Source organism: Pongo pygmaeus, chromosome 2, assembly GCF_028885625.2.
Source record: "Pongo pygmaeus isolate AG05252 chromosome 2, NHGRI_mPonPyg2-v2.0_pri, whole genome shotgun sequence".
Lineage (NCBI taxonomy): Eukaryota > Metazoa > Chordata > Mammalia > Primates > Hominidae > Pongo > Pongo pygmaeus.
The window spans coordinates 55,064,074-55,090,012 of record NC_085930.1 but is presented as its reverse complement, the minus strand read 5'-3'; the positions used below and the strand labels follow the sequence as shown (position 1 = coordinate 55,090,012).

Sequence of the window (25,939 nt, the reverse complement as noted above, 5' to 3'; positions counted from 1 at the left end):
CAGGTGCCCCCCACCATGCCCGGCTAATTTTTTGTATTTTTAGTAGAGACAGGGTTTCGCCATGTTGGCCAGGCTGGTCTCGAACTCCTGACCTCAGGCGATCCACCCACCTCAGCTTCCCAAAGTGCTGGGATTACAGGTGTGAGCCCTCGCACCTGGCTGGAGATTTTAAAATATATTTTAATGTCTGGTAGTGCTACCTTTCCCTTATAGTTCTTTTTTTTTTTCTACCCACCTGACCACTGGCCTTATGGTTCTTTTTCAGTTTTTTTTTTTAAAGCTGTTCTTGCACATTTATTTTTTCACATGAACTTTGGTATCAACTTATCTAGTTTCAAAAAATCTTCTTGATATATTTAATTGTGAATCGACTTGGGAAGAACAGACATCTTTTGAATGTGATCCTATTCAAGAACATCTTTCCATTCATTCAAGTCTAGTTTTTGGTATTTTAGGAGTGTTTCAAAATTTTCTTCATACTGATTTTGCACATTTCTTGTTAAATTTATTCCTTAGAATTCATCTTTTTTTGTTGTTATTGTCAATAGGACTTTCTCCTCTATTTTATTTTCTGATTGGTTACTGTTAGTGTTTCTAAAGGCTGTTGATTTCTGTTATGTTAGTTTTATATCCTGCTAACTTTAGAATTTTTTAACTGCTTGGTTAGTTTTACTTTGTTTTTCTAAGATTTTACAAATACATTATTATGTCATCTGTAAATTGCTAGCTTTAGGACTGAGGTGTATATATTTTATTACATTAATACAAAAATACATTAATTCCTACATTCTTGAGTGCTTTTTTGACAGCATTGCTTCATTAGGTGTAGCGGAATGGTGATTTTTCTAGTCCTGTCATTACTTTTGCTATTTGCGCTTGTTGTTATATTTAGTTTTTGACAGTTTTATTGTGGTATATAATTGATGTACAATACACATATTTAAAACATACAATTTAATTAGTTTTGACATACTTATATAGCTAGATGGGTTATTATGTAGTCTGTTACTAAATTCTGTATATTAACTGAATACTTATATAAAGAAGAATTTTCCATTATCAATGATTTGATTACCCTGAAATACAGTTCAAGTAGAAAAAGGAAGGCTAAATACTTACTTTTTTCTCTTAATTTATCAATGAACAAATAATAACATTGCCCTGAAACTTCCAATCGTGAGAATTAAGTTTTTTAAAAATTCTTTTTTTGGGAGGATGGGGTTTAAGAGAGTGGTATTATGAACTAATGAATTTTTATATATTTAAAATGTTTCAGACAACCTACAGAATGGGAGAAAATTTTTGCAAACTACGCATCTGAGAAAGGTCTCATATCTAGCATCTATAAGGAACTTAAATCTACGAGAAAAAACAAACAACCTCATTAAAAAGTGAGCAAAGGACATGAACAGGCACTTTTCAAGAGACATATGGTATGCATGCAGCCAACAAGCATATGAAAAAAAAAGCTCAACATCACTGATCAATAGAGAAATACAAATCAAAACCACAATGAGATACCATTTTACACCAGTAAGAATGGCTATTATTAAAAAGTCAAAAAATAATAGGTACAGCTACGGTTGTGGAGAAAAAGGAATGCTTATACACTGTTGATGGGAGTGTAAATTAATGTAGCCATTGTGGAAAACAGTGTGGTGATTCCTCAAAGACCTAAAAACAGAACTACCATTTGCTGGGTATATCCCGAAAGGAATAGAAATCATTCTGTCATAAAGACACTTGCATGTGTATGTTCATTGCAGCACTCTTCACAACAGCAGACACATGGAATCAACCTAAATGCTCATCAATGGTAGATTGGATAAAGAAAATATGGTACATATACACCATGGAATACTGTGCAGCCATAAAAAGAACAAGATCATGTCCTTTGTGGGAGCATGGATGGAGCTGGAGGCCATTATCTTTAGCAAAGTCATGCAGGAACAGAAAACCAAATACCACAGGTTCTTACTTATAAGTGGGAGCTAAATAATGAGAAATAATAGAAACTGAGGCCTACTAAAGGGTGGAGGGTGGAAGGAGGAAGAGAGTCAGGAAAAATAATGAACGGACACTAGGCTTAGTACCTGGGTGATGAAATAAACAGAACAACAAACCCCCATGACATGAGTTTACCTATATAACAAACCTGCACATGTACTCCTGAACTTAAAAGTTAAAAAAGTTTTCAATCAATTACAATCATGTTCTTTTACTGATGCTCATATTGTTCCATCTTAGGCTTATAGAAGCCCCTCAAGTTGGCTCTTACCTCTTTTTGATATAATTACAGTGGACTTTGATAGCTTCTTTGTTTTTTGGCACAATAAGATATCATAGATTCAGCTTGTATATTTCCTACCACAGCCATGGAATCAATCATTTCTCTAAGAAGTCCTGGTTCCTTTTAATAGGGAATGGCATATAGAACTATGAGCTATTTTTATATTCTCAAAAAAACTTTCTAAAATTATATGTTGGTTCAGTTACCAATGATGTACATTAATGACATACATTATTGGGATAATGCTTTTTAAATAAATTGTCTAAGTTAATAGTGTTTAGTTTTGTCTTTTTTATATCAGAGCCAAATAATTGATTTCAAGAAACATTATTCTATTTTGCCTATTATCTTTACTCATGATCTGTATTTACTATGATCTATATTTACTTACCACAAAAACTGTTAAGAAAGGGAACTGGGACCAACTAACAGGGAGGCCTGAGGACTTAGGCTCACTCTTTAGGTGACCAGAAACTTGAGCAAACAACCAGGTCTTTCTTTGTTTCTGACTCTTTGTCTACATAGGCAGGGGTAAAGGCAATGACCTGTCTTTGTGAATAGTTGGCTGCTGTGTATGTTACTTGGTCATTTGATGTTAGCAACCTGTCGGTCTTAGCCAGAGAAGCAAAGGCAGCCAAGAGAGGCCTATAAAAGGGGCCAGATAAATTAGAGACACTTCCATCTTTCAGACCCAGAAAAAGGAAGTGGGTATGAGTGAAAAAACAGACCCTGGCCATTTCTCACTTAAGTCTCTTAAGACAAAGTTTTCTTGACAGAGTGATGGGGAGGAGAAAATGTGAGCCTTAAATTGGATTAGAAACTCAAGTTTTGGCTGGGCATGGTGGCTCACACCTTGTAATCCCAGCACATTGGGAGGCCAAGGCAGGCGGGGGGTGGGGAGGATTGCTTGAGTCCAGGAGTTTGAGATGAGCCTGGGAAACATGGCAAAAACTCGTCTCTACTAAAAAAAAAAAAAAAAAAAAAAAAAAAAATTAGTGGGGAGCAGGGTGTGGTGGCACACCCCTGTAATCCCAGCTACTTGGGAGGCTGAATTGCTTGAACCCAGGAGTCAGAGGTTGCAGGGAGCCAAGATCATGCAACCGCACTGCAGCCTGGGTGACAGAGCGAGACTCAGTCTCAAAAGCTCAAGTTTTAAACTAGACAAGACTTTTTAATAAGTGAAAATGACTGGAAAGATGTAGATTCTACCCAAAATTCTGGTAAGGGATGGGAAGAAAGATTTGGCAAAGCCTGGTCAAAGGCAGTAACTGGAGGAAAGTAAAACTATTTGAGTTTGTAGCCCACAATGTTCAATAAACTGGATATATTTGGTAACCATAATGGAAGATGTCAAATTTTTGTGCATTAATATAAGAAATAGAGATTCTGGAATGAAGACTTAGGTGGGATTTTTATTTATTTATTTATTTATTTTTGAGATGGAGTCTCACTCTGTCGCCCAGGCTAGAGTGCAGTGGTGCGATCTTGGCTCACTGCAACCTCCGCCTCCGAGGTTCAAGCAATTCTCCTGCCTCAGCCTCCTGAGTAGCTGGGATTACAAACACCTGCTACCATGTCCGGCTAATTTTTTTGATTTTTTTTTTTTAGTAGAGACGGGGTTTCACCATGTTGGCCAGGTTGGTCACGAACTCTTGACCTCAGGTGATCCACCCAACTCGGCCTTCCAAAGTGTTGGGATTACAGGCGTGAGCCACAGCACCCGGCCTAGGTGGGATTTCTTTAAGCTATATGTTGACAATCTCTCCTACCCTCTCACCTCAGGCTTTTACTGCAATTCTGTTATGCTCCACCAGGTGGTAGCAGATATCTTGGCTCTGTCATCCACAATATGATAATATTATAATTTTCTGTATGAATTCCATTGTAGATTTAAACTATATATTTTCAAATAAAAATTAAAAACTATTTTAATAAAAACTTTTAATCATTAAGTATTATTTTAGTACTTAATATCTAATATATTTATATTACTTATTTTAATAATATCTAATATATTTATATTAAGAATTTTAATATAAATATAAATCAGTACTGACTAGTCATATTTTCTCAAGTCAAAAAGGCAAACTATATAAAAGTATTTTTCATTCTATCTCTAGCTAATCCTGTTCTTGTCTCTGGGCTTACTAAAATGATACTGTTTAATTTTTTCTCTGATGTTCTCTTGTATGTCCATAGGAAATGACTGGCACAGCTCTGGGACCTTAGTCAGACTTAGAAGCACAAATTTCTTGCAGCCTCCTTCTGCTACTGGTTGTAGGATGTTGGTGTTTAGGGAATAATTTTTGTGCCTGCCTTCTTTTACTTGGCAATAATTTTCTATTTATCATATTCAGAGTTTCACTTTTATCCCTTCTGTTGGCAAAATCAAGAAATGAAAATCTCTGACCTGCTCAGACTAAAAATCCCCATTCCATCAAGTAAGGCTTTCTTCAATGAGAGGGCAGTAATTTCCCACTGATTCATAGAAGAACATCACTTTTTTTCCCATGAGCTTTTTGACTGGAAACTTATCTAAACTATTTTACATAAGGTGGTAGTTATCTTGCTTCAAATCTGAGTTGCTACAAAATAGTTTTAAACAGTTCTATACAAAGGGAGCATCTTGAAGCCAAAATGTAAAGTTTCTGAGCAAAAGTTTAGCAAACATTTGTAAACAGTTTTTAAAAACAAATCCCCCAACTTTTTGTTACAAAATTTCTAAACATTCAGAAACAGTGTAGCAAACACCTCTATATCACCACTCAGATTAAATAATTATGAGCATCTTGCCACATATTTTAACATGTATCTGTGTCTATTTTTTTGTATAAAACATTTAAAATTGAGTTGCAGATATTGTGACCAGTTACCTCAAAACTGTTTGGCATTCATCCCCTAAATATAAGGACATTTTGTTACATAACCACATTATCACCCCTAGGAAAACTAACAATACTTCTGCAATTTTATCTAAAAATCAGTTCAAATTCACATTTCCCAATTTTTTCTTTAATTCAAATGTTATAATTATATTTGGTTGCTATATCTCTTTAGACTTGTGTATTAGAAATACCATATATGTGTGCCGTGTGTGTGTGTGTGTTTATCTATCTATCTATCTATCTATCTATCTATCTATCTATCTATCTATCTATCTAGATACTGACCTTTTGATGAGACCAGAACAGTTGTCCTATAGAATTTCAGTATTTTGGATTTGTCTGATTTTTCTCTGTAGTGTCATTTAATCCTAACATCATATTGTCAAATGAATTTTATGACAACCAATTCCTATTACCATGTGAAAGTTTTCAGAAGTTGCAGTGGTTTGAACACACAAAATCTTTGTGGTCTGAGAAAGACCTGATTCTTTCATGGTTCAGGAAGACTCGCAACCATAGAATGTCAGAGCAGAACCACCCCTGCCTCCCACAGTGGACACATTAGAAAACTGAGGCCCAGAAAGGGCAAGTGTGAAGGTATCTGTTCTATTGCTGTTGTAACAAATGACTGCAAATTAGTGGCTTAAAACAACACAAATTTGTTACTTTATAGTTCTGGAGGTTGGAAGTCCAAAATGGATCTCACTGGGTTAAAGGTACTGGCATTTCTTTCTGGAAAGTTTAAGGGAAAATCTGCTCCTTGCTTTTTCTAGCTTTCAGAGGCCACCTGTGTTCCTTGGCGTCTCGTCACTTCTACCATCTTCAAATCTCTGAGTCTGACCCTGACTCTCCTGCCTCCCTCTTCCACTTATAAGGACCCTTGTGATCCAGCCCACCTGGATACTTTTCCTATCTCAAGGTCATCTGATTAGTAATCATAATTCCATATGCAACCTAATTCCCCTTTGCCACAGAACATATTTACAGGTTCCAGGGATTAGGACATAGACATATTTGGGGGCCATTATTCTGCCTACCACAGTAAGTGACCTGACAAAAATTATACTGTGAGTTACTCGAAAGAATCCTTTAGTACACTGCCACCTGCAATGTTTGTTTGTTTTGCACTGGAATTTGGTAAAAGGTGATACTATATTGAACCCTTTTCAAGACAGTTTAATGAAAGAGGCATTAAAGGGATTTTTTATTATAGAATGGCATTTTTTTTTGAGACGGAGCCTTGCTCTGGACGGAGTCTTGCTCTGTCGCCCAGGCTGGAGTGCAGTGGTGCGATCTCTGCTCACTGCAAGCTCCGCCTCCCGAGTTCACGCCATTCTCTTGCCTCAGCCTCCGGAGTAGCTGGGACTGCAGGCGCCTGCCACCACGCCCGGCTAATTTTTTGTATTTTTTTTAAGTAGAGACGGGATTTCACCATGTTAGCCAGGATGGTCTTGATCTCCTGACCTCGTGATCCCCCCACGTCGGCCTCCCAAAGTGCTGGGATTTAGAATGAGATTGTTATAACCAGGTGGATGCAGTTTGGTTCTGGAGGATAGTGCTAATTTGTGTATCTGATATATCTGAAGTCAGATCGTTTTACCCGCTAGTTTTGTTAAGGAAGCTGAGTGTTTTCTTTGACTATAATTAGAGAATCCAAATCACTTGAATCTTACTATTAACTTCAACTTGACAACCTAAATTCTATTTGCCTTCTTTTATCAAGTACAGTGAAAGAATCCAAAAATGTAGGAGAGGCATACACACCTTTTGTGGGTTATCTGCTCAAATCAAATCCAAGAGGATCATCCATCAATGTCCAAACTCATGCGTTGTCAAGACTTACTGCTTTACTAAAAGGTGAGTCTCTGCTGTGGTCTTAGATCCTTTCAAAGTCCACAAGGCTCTGTGGGGTTGACTCTTGTTAGGATAATTTCTATAACTGCCAATGTTGCAAAGAAATTTTTGTTTCTGGCTCAAATAAATATTTTCTCCAGATCAAAATTTTTGTTTCTGGCTTAAATACATATTTTCTCCAGATCACACTCATTGATGTCTCATTAAATGCAATAGAATGTGTCTCATTCATGTTGGTGGGGTTTTTCTGAAGTGGCAAATGAAAATCATTGAATATTGTTGATCAAGTAGGAAAATCCAGTTTATTGGGAAGGGTGAATTATGAGGTTTTAGTTAACAGAAGCGAAATGTTTTAAGTTAGTGGTTTTAGATCACTTATTGGGGGGAGTCAGACAAGATAGGAAGGAAGAAACTACAGAATCTTGCCTATATAACAGAACAGGGAGTTGAGCCAAGAAAATAGCTAGAGTCAAAACCAAATGTGTTGAGGGATTCAGTTGAACTTTGAAATCTCTACTTTTGGGTGTCCTGATTATGTGGCTGACTCCTTAAGGGTATTATAATGAAAAAAGCCACGCTCCCACCTTAGGGGAATGTCTGGAAGGAGTTTGGGAGGGGGCTTGGGACCAAGGAAGTGATCTTGAGGGCATGATTTTGAATTTGAAATAATGGTTGTTAAAAAAAAGATTACCCAAGCACTAGGCAAGATGGTCAGGCAGATTTTACCGGAGGGGGCCGTGGCAATAGGTATAGGGACCACTGCAACAGGGTCTTGCCAATCAGACTTAACTCTGACCCCAACCAGGACAAGTGGGGATTTGTAGCCAAGGAGCAGGGTGGTGACTGTGGGTGGAAAATGACTAAGAGGAAACATCAGGGATAAGGGGTGTCCGGCTAAACTAACTTGATAGGATTCTTGCTGCAGGCAGGCCAGGGTGATAAGATATTGAGGGTGGTCAGATACCTAGAGTGGGGGATTTTCCCTAACCTGACTTGATAGGATTCTTGCTCACATTTGATTCAACAAGGACAGGGAGGGAAGCCCAAGGTTGGGCCTAGTTATGAGGAGCACTCAGAGGAGCTTGACTAAAGTTTTGGTCAAAGGAGAGAGTTTTTGTCCCTGTTATTATTCACACCTGTGAACTCAAGAACATTTTTTTTTTGGGCATTTCAGCTGTGTTGAATCTTCCATGGAGGTGGCTGTCAGGGGAAGTAAATGGAGTGTTTCTGTGTATCTGCATTGCGTCATTTATTTTATCCAGTGGCCCTTGCTTCCTGGAAAAGAACCCCAGGGCAATAGGGATTTAGAGTTTATTCTTTTGCATGTTCTTAGGTCCTGGTCAAGAGGGCTGCCTAGAGGGGCAAATAGAAACTAGGTATATCAGAGGATGCTTCCAGGTGAGGAGAGTATATCACCCCCATTAAGGAACCTGGAGGAGACAGGTCTCCAGCAATGGAAGAAGGCTCCAAAGAACACATGAAAGTACCCACAAGCAAAAGAGTCAGCTGTAACTTACTTTCCTTCCTCCCTGTGTCCCAGTTTCGGAGGGGTTAACCAAGTGTGCACAGAGGAAAGGGCCCGGCACAAATGGGGTGAAGGGGGAAATGGCTAACCACACCCTCTTCTCTGACTACAGACTTGTTCATCTGCAGGAGGCCTGAGCTGAGGAAGGGGAGGAGGCCCAAATGAAACTGTGTTCAGAGTTTTGGATATCACATGAAATTGTACAAAAATGCAGTTACTTTAGGATTCTATCCCACGAGCTTTGCTTGCTCAATAAGATTGTGACAGTTGTGATGGTCCAGGCTGGAGATGTCTGGGGCCTTCATTAGCATGGTGGGAGGTGCAGGAGGATGATGAGGCACAGAAAGAGGAGACATTGAGCAATGCTAATAACATTTTGTCTGTTTTGTATTTGGTTGCATAACAAAGTGATGTTAAAAAATTGTTCTTTGAATGTTTTGTCTTCCACCTTATCACAGGTCACTTAATATTGACCAGAGTGTGGGAAATGAATTAGCACTCTCCATAGCCTATCCAGTCAATAATTCTGCTGGATTTACCTCAAGAGCCCAAAACTGACTTCCTCTAATCTCCTGTCTCCTAGAATCTTGGCTTTCTTAGCCCTTAAATCACAGTTAAAATATATATCTCAGATCTCAGATAAGGCTTTCTTCTGTCCTCCCTTCTTTTCTTCCTTCCTTCCCTCTCTCCTTCCTTTTTACTTCCTTTGCAAAGTTATGTAACTTTACAAAAGAAAAGCAAATGAACAATAAACTCAATTTCCTCCATCCTATTCCCTCATTTTGCTTTTCAGTGAAATTGTATTCATGTTATCCTGTGTGGATATCCTATTCTGTGTCCTATTCTTCCCTAAGCATTATTTCTAGAACTTGATTGTGTTTTGACATAGTCCACATGTTTGCATAGCTAATGTCTGTGGGCTCCCTGACATGGAATTATAGCATAATTGCCTTAGCCTGGGTGTTGGGCGCTGGATCCTCTCCTGTTTTTCTCACAGGACATCAGCAGTTGCCAACGCTCCCCGGGTGAAGGCCTCCCCTCAATATGGCCCAGACAGGTTCTCTTTTAGCCTGAACACGTTGGTAACTAATTAATTTTGCTGCCTGTTGGATTATTTACTTGGAACTGTGCATAAAAGAGAAATTTCTGGCACAAAGGCTAAGAAGGATCTGTTAGGAAATTTTTAACATTTTGCCAGAAGACGATAAAAAATATGACCCAGCCAAGAGTTGGTTCATCTAAGGATAAGATCAAAAACGGATGAAATGTTAGAAGATCCAGGGGACTTGTTTTTCATCAAGCTCCAGAAAGGCCTTTCTGATATAGTCCAAAGAATTACTTTTTAACCTTGTTGTAAAAGTCCTAATTTGATTTTAATTTTTTTGCTTTCCAACTACAATTTTAGCTGCCTGGCAGACTTTCAGGTTCTCTTTTTTGTGAGTGTTTGACAAACTTTTCTTGTGGCTAATTGAACCAGTCAAATCAGTGAAATTCTTTTGTGTGATTTTTTTTTGACTAATAGTATTTTTTATCCTTCCACTGCTTTTTAACATTTTTTATTATGAAAAACATTTAAAACTAAAAAAAAAGGGAAATAGAAAAACGAACCTTCCTTTACCTGTCACCCAGCTTCAATGACCATAATTTTCTGTTCTTCCTGTTTTATTTTTCTCCCTTATTCTTTTTTTCCTCCCCATTCTAGTATTTTAAGACAAATCCCAGACATCATATGATTTCATCCATAAATACTTAATGCGCATCACAGTTTGTTAAATGACCATGGCACAAAGGACAAAGCAAATGGGCTAAAATGTAAACAGTAACTGAATCTGGGCAGTGGGGAGTCAAGTGTTCTTTGTACTACTTTTACTTTGGCAAATTTTCTGTAAGTCTGAAATTATGTCCAAATAAAAACTTAAACAAATGAACAAACCAAAACCATGACCATAATATTGTCCTATCTGAGAACCCAAGTGACAGATTTTTCTTTTTTTATGATACATTATGCTCATGGAAAGAAATTAAGGAAAAAAAGCCCAGAAAAATATTACAAAGAAAATACAAATCACTAATAATTCTAACACCCAGACATAATCATTGTTAAATCATTATGCATTTTCTCCAGGCTACTAAATAGACACTTGTTGTACTGGACCTGTATTAACTGCAGCAGGGATGGCACCAGGTTCAAGAGGCTGAAGAAGAGACCTGGAGCCAGCAAAGCAGGCATAGGGTTTACTGAAGGGGACTTACATACAGGGCAGTCCAGTGGTGGTGGATTGGATGGGAGAACCTCAACCTCTTGTAAAAAGCATGCAGTTCACATAGCATGTTCACTTAGCACTCTCCCCCCAGCAATCTCCATCTGGAAACCCTCATTTCTTGTTAACTTATTGCTATCAGGTCTGGTTACCATACAACACCAACACACGCAAAGACACACATACAAACATATGTGTGTTATTTAAAAAGACAAATAGTACTAATTGGCTTATAACAAAACACACTTGATGCCACCCTCCCCTGTAGCACCCTCCCCTGCAGTGCAAGTTCCCACTGTCTTTCCATCTCCTCTGCCAGCAGATTCTCCCTCATGGTAAAATGCCTGGTGTAGTTCAGCCTCCAGCACAGCATCTTGTGGATCTACCACAGCTGTGGAGATAAAAATAAATCATATTTTGCTTATATTTTTCTTGAGAGTGTGTTTTTCATGTTGTGTTTGATCTTAAAAATCTTTGTTTTGGGGTAGTAGACACTGCGGACAGGCTTGTTCAGTAGCCACTCTGACCTTCTTCTAGCAGGTCTTCCTCCACTATAGAGGCTGGGAAGCAAATGCTACATTGCCAGACTCCCTGACAGCCGGGGCTCTGCATGTGGCTGATGTGAGACTTGGAAAGTTGGTGTGAGTGGGGCCAAGCACAGGCAGAGGGATTTGGTTCCTCCAGCTTCAGTGAAGGTTCCAGTGTCTGGTTCTCTGTGTCTTGGTGCTAAGTGGAAGGCAGGGGAGGTTATGAAACTTTTGCCAGAACACCCTCATAGAGGGATTAGGTATTTCTCCTGGGTGAATTGATCCTGATTTTATAGCAACTAAATTTGGATCACTGAGCCTCCCAAAATGTTATAAGCTTCCTAATACCGTATAACAAGTACCTTTCTGCTTGAACTAGTTAGAGTAAATTCTATTGCCTCCAACTAAGAAACCTGACAGAAGAAATCATTGCATTCCATGGTACTTCCTGAGATTTCAAAAGCAAATCCTCTAAACTTCAGTCACCCATGGTTTTAATAATTAGTTAGATTTTGCCTATATTTCTGAAGTTCCTTTCAAATCACTTGTTTTATTTGGCAAACAACCGTAGTTGGTAATTATGGCAGGTAATAGTCTATTTACTTTTCTTTTTTTGAGACAAGGTCTGGCTCTGTTGTCCAGGCTGGAGTGCAGTGGCTACATCTTGCTTCATTGCAACCTCTGCCTCCTGGACCCAAGGGAGCATTCCACCTCAGCCTCCCAAGTAGCTGGGATTACAGGTGCACGCCACCATGCCCAGCTAATTTTTTGTACAGATGAGGTTTCACCATGTTGCCCAGGCTTGTCTCACACTCCTGACCTCAAATGATCCACCCGCCTTGGCCTCCTAAAGTGCTGGGATTACAGGCGTGAGCTACCATGCCTGGCCTATGTACTTTTCATAGTGGAAACTGAGACAAAGAAAGCTTAAGTACCTCATCCAAAGACGTGTAACTTATCTGTCATACTGCCTAGAATCCCACTCCTTTCCACTATTCTATGTCTTCAGCCCATTCGGAAATTTAAAAGTCCTGTGAAAGTCTTGGGAGCTAATTAGAGCTCTAGAAAAATTTGTAGGAGGGGTGACTGACCCAATATGGTGATTCCTATCTAATATGATATGCTTATCTGTTTAAAATTTGGTTGCATGTTTATTTTAAATTCTTTTTTTATTTTCCTGTTATAATTTTGTGCTTAATATACAAAACTTGGGAAAAATTCAGAAAATCCTAAAGAAGCAGAAACAATTATCCATTAGTCCACTACCAAGCAATCTTCATTTATAATGCTCATCATCACTGGCCATCAGAGAAACGCAAATCAAAACCACAGTGAGATACCATCTCACACCAGTTAGAATGGCAATCATTAAAAAGTCAGGAAACAACAGGTGCTGGAGAGGATGTGGAGAAATAGGAACACTTTTACACTGTTGGTGGGACTGTAAACTAGTTCAACCATTGTGGAAGTCAGTGTAGCGATTCCTCAGGGATCTAGAACTAGAAATACCATTTGACCCAGCCATCCCATTACTGGGTATATACCCAAAGGATTATAAATCATGCTGCTATAAAGACACATGCACACGTATGTTTATTGTGGCACTATTCACAATAGCAAAGACTTGGAACCAACCCAAATGTCCAACAATGATAGACTGGATTAAGAAAATGTGGCACATATACACCATGGAATACCATGCAGCCATAAAAAATGGTGAGTTCATGTCCTTTGTAGGGACATGGATGAAGCTGGAAACCATCATTCTCAGCAAACTATCGCAAGGACAAAAAATCAAACACTACATGTTCTCACTCATAGGTGGGAATCGAATAATGAGAACACATGGACACAGGAAGGGGAACATCACACACCAGGGCCTATTGTGGGGTGAGGGGAGGAGGGAGGGATTGCATAAGGAGATATACCTAATGGTGAATGACGAGTTAATGGGTGCAGCACACCAACATGGCACATGTATACATATGTAACAAACCTGCACGTTGTGCACATGTACCCTAAAACTTAAAGTATAATTAAAAAAAAAGAAAAATTTGTGGGAGGGGTGACTGACCCAATATGGTGATTCCTATCTAATATGATATGCTTATCTGTTTATAATTTGGTTGCATGTTTATTTTAAGTTCTTTTCTTTATTTTCCTGTTATAATTTTGTGCTTAATGTACAAAACTTGGGAAAAATTTAGAAAATCCTAAAGAAGCAGAAACAATCATCCGTTAGTCCACTACCAAGCAATCTTCATTTATAATGAGTGTATATTTATAATTTATAGGTTTCTCATTTATAATGAGAGGTCAGATAGAAACAAAACATTTAAAGAAAATCAGGACATTCTGAACAATAACCACATCTTTGGGTTGATATCAAGGAAGACAATCACATTCTTCCAAAAACATTTCCTGATGCCCTTGTGAGGGATCAAATCCTGCAATGACCCCAGGGTTTATTCTTGGGCTTTGATCTCTTACCTATTTTCACTAAACTTGAAAATATTTGCCTTCCATATGCTGAAACTTCAGTCACAGAGTTTGCTGCTTTTATTTGTTCTAACTTCCTGTGCTATCTAGTTACCCAGGTGCCCACATTTTAGAGGCAGGGAGCTGGTGCTGTATCTCTATTATTCCCCCGCCTCTATCCTCCAATAAAGCTCTTTTTCTTTTCTTCTTCTTCTTTTTTTTTTTTTTGGCAGGTTCTTGCTCTGTCACCCAGGCTGGAGTGCAGTGGTGCAATCACAGCTCACTGCAGCCTTCACCTCCTGGGCTCAAGCAGATCCTCCCACCTCAGCCCCCTGAGTATCTGCCACTACAGGCGCGTAACACTATGTCCAGCTGTTTTTTTTTTTTTAATTGTTTGTAGAGATGGGGTTTTGCCATGTTGCCCAGGCTGGTCTTCAACTCTTGGGGCTCAAGTGATCCTCTCACCTCAGCCTCCCAAAGTGCTGGGATTGCAGGCATGAGCCTCTGCATCTGGCCTCAGCTGTTGATTTAAACGGGTACCCCTGCTTGTCTCCACTCCAAGTGTCCTCCACTCTTGTCCAGGGGTCAGGGGAGGGGATGGATGTGGTGGTTATTCCTAACAGAGGAGAAGGTTCCCCTAGCCCCACTTGGTGCTAGAGTCACAGTTGTCCCTCCAGTTCCCAGAGGCACCTTCATGCTGGTTCTGCCCAGCTTCCTGCCGTGTTGGCCTTCACCTAGCAGTTCTCCATTTCTCATACCACTTGCTGAGCTTTTCCTCTCAAGGCTAAGACTCTTCTTTGGATCCTTGGAATGCACCTTTATTCCTGTGACAGGTTCTACCCTGTGCTTGTTGTTTCCCTGACCCCTGCCTCCCTCCTTGTATAATAGCAAAGTCACTCAAAGTTGTCATCCAAGTCTTGATATTTTTTCCATGATCTGGGCCTCTCTCCCAGAGGCCGTGATCTCACTATGGCGACTTCCTCCCACCTACCCCAATTCCACCCACCTTTGGGAGTGTTCTTGTCTCCAGTGGACTCCTAAAATGACCACTCAGGCTCAGACAAATGAGGGCCACCTCCTCCAGTGATTAGCCAGCACCCCTTATTGATGTGCCATTATTCTTCTAGCAATAATTATTTCAAATGCAGCAGATGAGCAAAGGGAAGCTCTGGCTGGGCAGAGCCAGCCCATAGCTATGCGATTTCAGCCAGAGCAAAACCACAGACAACATTGCCTTGAAATGTGACTTTTGGAGACAAAGGTAGGGTAGCCCTAACTTCCCCAAAATCAAAATTAGTGCAATTAGACAACGTGTGATGATCATAGGGACTTTCAGGGTATTGATGTTATATGCTGATAATCACCTCTAAAGTTCCAACCTAAATTCTTAAAATCTTCTAAGACACTTTCATTTGAATGAAAATCTTTTTAACTTTTTAATTCATTTTAATTTTCAAAAGAAATGTAAGCAGTTTCCCATTGCTAACAAAACCTAAGAAATATTTTTAAAAGTCATTAAAAGGTGATCATATATTTACCTCCTGACTTCATTTATTCAAGAGAAAAGCAAACACTAGTTTGTTGAAGCTACCGATTTCAGGTTTCTCCTACGGACAGATAATAGAATGAGACAACATGGCCGTGGATTTTCCATAGCCAAAGCCAGGAAACTTAGAATATGAGGTTTATACTTTCCCAAGCAGATGTAGAGGAATAGAATATTAGAGGGGAACGAGTGAGCTAGGTGGAGGGAAGAGGACCACAGTGAGAACAGGAATAGATCTCTTAGACAGGCTCTGGCTACCAAAACTCAGGGAAGGAGATAACAATACAAATGTATTTGTTTTCTGTTGCTGCTGAAACAAATTACTACAAACTTCATGGTTAAAACAACACAAATGTATTATCTTACAGATCTGGAGGTCCAAAGTCCTACAAGGGTATCACTGGGCTAAAATCAAGATGTTGGCAGGGCTGCATTCCTTTCTGGACATTTTAGGGGAGAATCGGTTTTCTGGCATTTGCCAGCTTCTAGAAGCAGCCTGCCTTCCTCAGCTCACGCCCACTTCCCTACGCAAAGGCAGTACTGGCCAGTGGTGTTTTTCTCATACTGTATTGCTCTCACACTGACTCTTCTGCTTCGTCCACATTTAAGGGCCCTTGGGATTCCACTGGATCCACCTGGATAATTTGGGACACTCTTCCTATCTCAAGGTCAGCTGATTAGCAATCTTAATTCCACTGTACTTTAATTCACCCTTGCCATGTAACAACACAGCCATAGGTTCTAGAGATGAGGATGTGGGCATCTTTGGGTGACCATTATTTGCCCACTACGAAGTCTATTCAGGTTTGGAGACATGTACCCTGTTTCTTCTCTGGTACCCTGGAAGCTTTGTTAGCCTCCATAAGCTCTGTACTGTCATGGGGAGACAGCAGTCAAGTAGACGTGGAAATGAGGCTGCCAGTGATTTCTGGGCCTCAGGGATGAGCATGGAGGTAGCTGCAAGAGCTAGCAGGCCCCACAGAGACCAACTGGTTAGGACAGTGAGGCATGCGTGAAAACCACCACGAATCCCATGATGGAACCAGATGAGGATACAATGCCTCAGAGCATGCCAGCGAAGGCCAGATAAGATTGCTTTCAGCAATGTCACAAGGGAGCTGCTGATGACTGAGGAGGCCCACCCCGACATTACAAAAACCCTCCTGGAAGGGAGAAGGAACAACCTCTGAATTGATCCCCAAACATCTAAATTAGCTCAGAAAACACTGAGGTTACTGTGAAAACCCCGATTCGACTAAGATGAAGTTTGTCACTAGGCTGGAGGGGAATTTGAGATAGAAATTAAGTTGTTGTAGGAAAATAATGCAAGTTCATATTTCACACCCCTGATTTTGTACTGAGTTGTGCCTGCTATGTATAAATTGGGACAGTGTTGCTGTATCTGCCTTTCTGACAATAGCATTGGGAGAGACTCCTTATTTGCAAGCACTTGGTGAAATGAAAGCTCACTGTAAACTTGTGTTTTCCTCCTAAAGCTCCTTGGGTGACGCGGACATTGAAGTCAAACCCTGTAGGGAGAAGTATGTCACATTCTGTTGAGGCTGTTCCCTCATAGCTATTTTGAAACCATCACATTTTCAGTATTTTTTTTAAGACCAAGTAAAATGTTTAATATAAATCTCCACTCAGCTCGGTGCCTTGCTCAGAGGCATGACTGAAGGGGGGCACAGGCTGGGTGGGGGCCGGTGCCCTTCCTAGGTGGGGAGCAGGCACCTCACTTGGGTCATTCTGAGTCACCACCTTCTGCTCACGGTCACACTCCCACATGGTGCCCTCTAATGGTTTCTCATCATAATCTTAACAGCTATCAAGTCAACCAATTTGCCCTACAAATCACTGAAAGGCGCCCCTTTGGAAGAAAGTGGTCAGGGGAAGAAGTCACCAAGAGCTGTAAAATTTGAGCCTTCAGGAGATTTAATTGCAATGGTTTGGCCTCAGCTTAGAACCTCCTCCTAGACTGGTGATGGTCTTCCCTGGATGCTGGAGGTCCAGGCCCTGACACTGCGGAGACAGGGCATTGGGCCACCTGAGGGGCTGACCAGCTTTTTGGCTTCCTCACCATGAGCCAGTGTTACTAGGGCTGACCCCATGTGTTGGGCCCCAGAGCTCTTGGGCTTATTACAGAGAAAGTGATTGTGATCAGTGTGCTAGGCAGTACAATCTGAATGGTTAATACTTATGTTTTGTTTTGTATTTGAAGTAAGGGAAAAAATAATTATTACAGTATCAGTAATAATATTAACTAATATTTATTGAATGCTTATTGTGTGCTAGGTACCAGGCTAAAGTACTTTATATACATTATCTCGCTTAATCCACATAAGAGCTCTGAGGGGAAAGAATGATTATTATCCTCATTTTAAAGATGAAGAAGCTGGGGCTTAGAGAGGTTAAGGTTCCCTGCCTACAGTCACTCAGCTTGCAAATGACCAAGCCATGGCTTGAACCCCGGTCTGTCTCTCTGGCTCCAGAGCCTAGGTGACCAGCAGTATTAACACCACTGCTGGAGGGAACGTAGCTCTGACATTTGAGGGTGGATCTTTCTTGGAACCACGCTTTCCTACCCTAGCAGCTATTAGCAGGCCAATAATTGGGAACTTACTCTGCACGGGGACAGGGTGGATCTGGCTTCAGGAGTTCTTTGGGGTAGAGATGGGAGGGACTTCTGGACCCTTGAGTCCCTGAAGGGGCTCACATAAGGCTTAGTTTATGGGAGTGAGGATAGTGGGGTGGGGAAATAGAGCTCAATAATACTGCCTTATATAAACCAGACTGACATTTTTCAGTTTGTATTGTCCATGGACTATTACAACAGAAGCATTTTCCTAAGGATAAAGCTACATATAGGAATATTAATTACAGATACAGCTCATTGGTTTATGCAGTCCCTTCCTAACAATTTGAGGTGATTCTTGTGATCCTGCAATCTAAACATGGCATCAGTATCATGTCCTGGACAGAACCAGACGTATGGTATAGGAGGGGTGCAAACCTTCTGGATGTTACATAATAGCAGCAGCAGGTAGGAGACAAAATATCATATGGTTTTCATAAATAGGAGGAGATACATTCTCCTTATGTTGTGAACATTTAAAGTTCAGTCAGTTGTCAAGGCATTGGGCAGGACTGGTGACATTCTGTCTTTTAGACTCTCAGCTCTGGTGGTGGTAAATTTGATGTCCCATCAGTCTGCACACTCTGGAGGGTAGTTTAAAGCCATAGTTTCATCTCTGAGCTGTTGGGTGGGACAGAACAGAGGAAGAGACATTAGATGTGGGTGAACAGCAAATCCGACCGTGGAGATCTCAATGCTTTGACAAACGCAACCACAGAAACACAAGGCTCTTCTTTTTTTTAATTTTAAAGGGAACATTGGTCAATTCACTGTCATTTAAAATGGTGTGACTAAATTCGGGGCATTTGATGTGTCTATTATCCCTTCTTCCTCAGAGGAAAGGAGTCTGGGGTGATTCCTCATCCCTGGGACCCCAAGAAACCTCTCTGCATTCTCCCTAGACCAGCTTTCTCCTTCCATTTTATGAATTCAATACGTTTTCTGTAACAGTGCTTCCTCCACCACTGATGACAAAGCTCTGTGAACTGGACACTACAAGTGCTGGGGACAACTCTTCAGGGTCCTCCACCTCTGGCCGCTGGTCTCCACCCACAGGTCCTTGCAGACCTGTTTCCTGGACGGTCAGATCTAAGTCCGTTTCCCCGCACTGCAGCGGGAGTAATGGCTGGTGTCGGGTCAGCGTATCGCTGCTTTTCTGGGCCTCCAGGGAGTTCTGGTGCGTAGAATTCCTGTGGGCCATGGCGTTCTTCTGAGGCTCATCGAAGCTCAGTGAGAAGGTGACCGTGCCGCTGCCGAAGATGACCTTCTGCTTGCATCTGGGCTGCTGCTGAGATTGTTGCTGCTGTGGGAGGGTCAGGGGCTGCTGCTGCTGCTCTTGTTGGGTTAGGGCCAGCGGCTGCTGCTGCTTCTGCCTCTCGGGCTGTGGGAATGGGTCTTCGCTGTTGCTCTTGCTGCTGATGGAGGAGGAGGGGGTGGACCCAGTGGAGCCTCCAAGGCTGCTGGACCGCTTGCGAGAGACGTTGCTGCGGCGCAGCGTGGCCCGGGCAGCCACCTTGAAAGCATGAGCTGCGGTGCTGCAACGCACCTCCTCGATGGTGTTGCGGGATGGCTTGAAGAGAATGATGTAGATCTTGTTGAAGAAGATGCACGCCAGCAAGCCAAAGCTGGCTGCCAGGATGGCAATCACCTCCACGGCAGAGACAAACTTGCCATAGGTGCTGGCATAGGCTGGAATGAAGGAGATCCAGACGATGAAGAAGATGAGCATGCTGAAGGTGATGAACTTGGCTTCATTGAAGTTCTCCGGCAGCTTCCGGGACTTGAAGGCAAAGAAGAAGCAGATGGCAGCCAGCAGGCAGGTGTAGCCGATCAGGAAGCCCAGGGCCATGAGTGAGCCCTCGTGGCACGTGATGAAGATGATCTCATCCTCCAGCTCGTGGTTGCGGTAGCTTGAGGGGGGCGCGGTGTAGAGCCAGATCACACAGATGACAATCTGCATGAAGGTGCAGAGGAAAACCAGCAGGAACTGCAGGTTGAGCCCCCACCACTTGCGGTGGAAGCTGGTGGGGATCTTGGCCTCAAACACCAGGACGACACGGTTGGTTTTCACCAGGATGCACGAGATGCAGAGCACGAAGCTGATGCCAAAGGCCGGCTGGCGCAGGCGGCACGTCCAGTCCTGGGGCTCCCCGATGAAGAACAGGGAGCTGGAGAAGCAGCAGAGCAGGGAGAAGAGGAGGAGGTAGGAGAGCTCTCGGTTGGTGGCCTTGACAATGGGCGTGTTGCGGAACTTGATAAACACACCCAACACAAAGGCTGTCAGGAAAATGCCCAGCACAGCAAAGAGGGTGAGTGCGATCCCAAAGGGCTCCGTCCACGACAGAAACTCGATCTCCTTGGCAATGCAGGAGGTGTGGTTCTCATTGGACCAGAAGTCATCTGGGCACTTGTTACAGGCACTGGCATCTGTAAAATGTCCCGGTGAAGAGTGAGTTATTGTGTGGCACAGACTAAAATGTGTGAGTGTATATGTGGTGGTGGGAATACATAGTTTTTTGGATGTGGTCACTACGTATTTTCTCCATTTTGATGAAATCATTCTGATTTTTACATTATCAAAAATATGCTGAACCCCGACGTGTTTAATAACATGGTTAATTTCATGTAACTCTGATGGTTCTATTGTTAGTTTGTTTTCCCTTTGCACATGACATGGGTGAGGCCCTTGTTTCATTTAACACTACCTGCTGATGGCAGGGAATGATCAACCTTGCTGGACAGGTGGTTGCCCTGCACACCAGAGGTCTAGCATGGTCCATCAACTCTTCACAGAATGATTCAAGCTTAGCCTGATTTATTTACTTAAATATTATTGGGTAATATTTGAGGTTTACAACATGATGTTGTGGGATACATATGGGCAGTAAACTGGCTACTCTAGTGAGGCAAATGAACATATCTGACATCTCACATGGAGAGTGATTTATTTTGGATATATGGATGGGCTTTGTAGACGTGCCAGAGCAGACTTCCTTTTAGATCAAGGCAGAGTATCCCATGCACATGACCTGTGCTTTCCTCACTCCACATCCACAACTTTTCGATGAGGGAGGCTGCAGACTCATTCAATTGACAACTGTTTACGAAGTCTCTGCTAACTCCCAGGCAGTATGCAGTTTTGGGCAGTGAAAGGAGCATGGGTTTTGGAGTTAGAGATCTGGATGGAATCCTGGCCATACTACTTACTAGTGATGTGACTTTGGTCAAGCTTCTTAACCTCTCAGAGCCTCAGTTTCCTAATTTATAAAATGGGAGCAGCAATAACCCCATTACTGGGGTGAGGATAACATGAGATAATAATATCAACTATAGTTAATATTTATAGAGTACTTCTAATATGCCAAAGTTTTATTTAACAAATATTTATGTAGAACTTACCATGTGCATTGCCAATATTAATCATCTAATTCTCAAAACTCTATAGGATAGGTTTAATTATTATTCCCACCTAAAAATAACCTGAGAAACAGGAAAAACACAAGTAAGATAGCAAATTCAGTGCCAGGTACCCAGCAGGCAATTCTATGATGGCCTATTAACTCTGGAGTCTGGAGCAGACAGAACTTTGTCCATTCAGGGCCACTAAACTCTAACAAAAAGGAAATATATTGGCCAACAATATAAAGTAAGATAAAGTTGTGTAATAGGTGTTGTTAGCTTTTACGGTATTAAAAGAACATCTAACATCTTTTTCTATTCCACCTCCATGCCCAACATTTTGTGATGCTTAGACATATCCTTGTTAAATGAGAAACTGTGCAAAGCACCATCTCAGCCCAGCCCTTCCATGGGCTTCACTGACCCCAGGCCTCCGAAGTGGACCAAGCCCTGCACAATGCCCAAGAGGGGTTCCCTTACCTGTCTCATCGCTATACTCCCCATCAGGACACTCCACACACTCAAAGCAGCAGGTGGGCTCCCCCTCAATGATCCCTTTCCTGGTCCCTGCCAGGCAGTCTCGGCTGCAGTTGGAGAAGGGCACCTGGAGGACAGACAGCATAAAGGTGAGTGGCTGTAGTTGTAGGGTCAGGGGCCAGCCCTACTGTCTCTTCAAAACATGTAAGAGGGAGGAGTTTGGGCACAAGAATCAGTGTGACAGATGCTGGGCCCATTCCAGGCAAAGGGAGGTCCAGAGGTCCTTGGTTCTAGTATCTGTGAAAGGGACAGATGCCTATGGGCAAGTGTGTGTGTATACATGCACACACACACACACATGCGTGCACACATACACACACACACCTCCATGGGATTCTATGATGATCCGGGAAAAGCGCCACTACTTTCCACTACTTGAAAACAGATGAGAAATACTAAAACACTAGACAACAGACTGAAAGGACATAAGAAAGAAAATGCATCATGACCATGGTGGGTTTATGCTCAGGAGTGCAAAAAAGTCTATATTAGACAAATCTATAAGTATTATTCACTGCATTAGCAAATTAATGGAGAAAAAATCATACGATCACCAACAGATAAATAAAAAGCATTTGATGAAATCCAACACAAACTATTGATAAAAGCTTAGTAAAAAAGGAGTGGGAAGAAATATCTTTAACTTGAAAAAGGGTAACAAAAAACCTCTTAGAGTAAATATCATTCATATAGAGAAAACATTAAAAGTATTTCCATTTAAAACAAGGATGTCCACTGTCACCACTACTCTTTAACTTTGCACTGGAGGTCTTAGCTAGTGGAATCAGACAAGAAAAATAAGTGCATACATTTTGAAAAGGACCAAATAAAACTGTAGTTATTTGCAGATGATATGGTCGCCATAAAGAAAATCCAAAAGAACAACTGAATTATTAGAAACAACTGAAGAGCAGGCCCAGGCTAAAATGCCATAGACTACCAGTGTTCTTACCAGAATTTCATTAGTTTTTGTTAAAAACAAAACAAAACAAAACAAACAAACAAAACCCTTCACCTTTTGTTGTGTGCTTCTGGTTAACTTCCAGGTTCTTCAGTGGTTTTTGTCCAGTTTTGTCCAATTTTATCATTGCTTCACCATTTCAGGAAGTCCTGCTTCTATCTCATTCTTTGCACCAGCTAATTGAGTATTTATTCTAGAAATTTATTAGTCATTTACTATCTAACAATCTATATGTTTCAAAGACAAGAAATGTATCACAAGAATGAAGTCCGTTTTGCAACAGCATATGTATCTTAAAGGTAGAGAGCACTTCTCACTCATCTTTGTAACCCCAGGTACAAAGCCTGGAGTAATGCTTAATACATAGTAGGGCTCTTACTATTTCCATAATGTCTATTTAACGGGTCTCCCCTCTACCTACTACTTTGTAAGATGTCTTACAAACACAGAAAGCAGTAAAATAACTGTCGTTGCTTCTAGCAGAAATGACTGGCTTGACAAAGGAGTTAAAAAAAACTTGAACAGAAGATGATTGACATTATCTTCTAATGAATGAGGAATGGAAAGGCAGTAATGGACCTGATGATTGCCAAGACTCTCATGACCTAGGGAAGGGAAGGGGAGGGGAGGGAAAAGGACAACTCACATCATCATCTTCAACTATGGTGACAAGGTATCCTCAGACATGTTCTCTCAGTCCTTGAGTTACCAACCCATTTGATCACTCAATGAAAGCTAAAGGCCCTGTTTTCCAAACCCACACTAGGAATGCTTCTAAATTTTCCCCATTAAAGAATGATGGTTGCTTCCTCTCTTACTATTTGAATACGCTTTATTTCTTTCTCTTGCCTGATTGCCCTGGCCAGAACTTCCAATATTATGTTGAATAAGAGTGGTGAGAGAGGGCATCCTTGTGCCAGTTTTCAAAGGGGATGCTTCCAGCTTTTGCCTTTTCAGTATGATATTGGCTGTGGGTTTGTCATAAATGGCTTTTATTATTTCGAGGTATGTTCCTTCAATACCTAGTTTATTTAGAGTTTTTAGCATGAAGGGATGTTGAATTTTATCGAAGGCCTTTTCTGTGTCTATTGAGATAGTCATGTGGTTTTTGTTTTTAGTTCTGTTTATGTGATGAATTATGTTTTGCAGGAACAGAAAACCAAACACCCCATGTTCCCACTTATAAGTGGGAGCTGAACAATGGGAACACATGGACACAGGGTGGAGAACAACACTGGGGCCTGTTGGGAAAGGGTAGTGGGGTGGAGAGCATTAGGGAAAAGAGCTAGTGCATGCTGGGTTTAATACCCAGGTGATGGGTTGACAGGTGCAGCAAACCACCATGGCACACATTTACCTATGTAATAAACCTGTACATCCTGCACGTGTACCCAAGAACTTAAAAGAAATACAATGAAAAAAGAATGATGGTTGCTGTATCCTTTAACAAAGTAAAGTGAGGTTCCCTTCTATTCCTAGATTAATGAAATTTTTGTTTTTAACCTGAGAGGGTGTTGAATGTTAATAGATACTTTTTCTGTGTCTACTGACATTGCAGAACTTTTATCTTTTATTCTGCTAATGTAATAATCTACATTTATGAACTTTGTAAAGTTTGGCTATCATTACATTCCTGTACATTCACCGCTAACTCTACTAGCAGATGATGTTTATTTTATACATTGCTGGTCTGTTTGGTGATATTTTATTTAGGATTTGAGCATCTATGTATATAAACAATATTGTCCTATAATTGTCTTTGCTTGTATTGTTCTATCTGTTTTTGGTATCAAGATTATATTATCATCACAAAATAAATTTAGTAGCTTTCCTTCTTGGTTTCTGCTAGGCTGTGAGTGCCAAAAATCTCAAAGTAATAACTCCAACAAGACTGAACTGTATTTCTCTCTCGTATAAATGTCTAGGGATGTGGTCTAGAGTGATATAGCACTCCATAATGTTGGACACCTAGACTCTTTCTACCTGGTGGTTCTGACATGTTTGTCTTTGCCTCATAGTCCTTGATAGTGACATCTGGTTTCCAGGAGGCAAGATAGAGGAAGGGATGAAGAAGAGAGCAAAGGATACTTGCAAGCACTTTCTTAAAGAAGGTTCCCAGAAGCCATCCCACAACACTGCCACTTACATCCCGTTCTCCAGGATTTAGTCACGGGGCCACACTTAGTAGAAATGAAGGCTGAAAAATGTCATCTTGAATCTGGGTAGTCATGTGTCTAGCTAAAATAGAGTTCTATTTTTAAAGAAAAAGAGGAGTATAAATAATGAGGGCCTATAGCAATGTCTGCCATGCCTCTTTTTCTCTTCTTAATGGTTAAGGAACAGGCTGAAGGTCACACAATGGCTTGACTGGAGAGCTGAGATTCGCACTCAGGTCAGTCTTCAAAGTCTGCACTTTTCACTAACCAAACTCTGCTTTATACCAGTCAAGGCTTAGGAGAATGTCTCCATCTGGGTCCGCTTACTGCATCCTTCAGCAATCATGAGCTAAAGAGAAATCCTATCACCACAGGAGTGGGCTGAGGTAGCCACCAGAAAGATCAATTTTTCCAAAAAGCAGTCAAGTATCTCCAAGCCTCCTCAACAGTCTTATTAAAGATGCCTGTCCAATTCTGGCCAAGGAAGCTCATCTGAATTCCAAGACCCTAATTAAGGTGTCTCTTTTACTTCTTATTTGTTGCAGCAAAACAAGGAAAGAATTATTGGCAGCATAGTGTAGGGAATGGAGCACTGAGGTCTAAGTTAGGGCCCTTGGGGCCTAGTCTCAGCTTTTATACTGACCATCTGTTTGGCCTGAGAAGTCACCTTTGCATCCTAAAACCTCAGTGTCATCAACTTCAAATTGGAAGCTTGGATACAAGGATCTTTAAAGCTCTATCTAGCTTTAAATTTAGTGCTACATTTGTAAGAAAATTGAGAACATCAGTTAAGTATAATGCCATATTAATAATACTTTGCATTTATATATTAGTAGTATGATTCAGTTTATCATATGCTTTTCATCCTTGATCTCGTTTGATCTC

At 41.0% G+C, this 25,939-nt stretch overlaps 1 protein-coding gene and 1 pseudogene across 3 annotated transcripts in view; both read right to left on the bottom strand.

Annotated features, from left to right (window-relative positions):
* LOC129032856 (heterogeneous nuclear ribonucleoprotein A1-like 3) overlaps positions 1–17,154 on the bottom strand; it is a 31,342-nt pseudogene extending 14,188 nt beyond the window's left edge.
* Positions 12,493–25,939, bottom strand: part of CASR (calcium sensing receptor) — a 112,934-nt gene continuing 99,487 nt past the window's right edge. The window contains exons 6-7 of one of the 3 annotated variants that reach the window (XM_054483337.1): positions 21,881–22,004; positions 12,493–20,428 (exon numbers count right to left, since the gene is read on the bottom strand). In XM_054483337.1, coding sequence (XP_054339312.1) covers positions 18,924–20,428; positions 21,881–22,004 — 1,629 coding nt within the window. In that variant the 3' untranslated portion in view covers positions 12,493–18,923. Of the gene's footprint in view, positions 20,429–21,880; positions 22,035–25,939 lie in introns of all 3 variants that reach the window. The other 2 variants (XM_054483335.1, XM_054483336.2) reach the window with 2 other exon arrangements.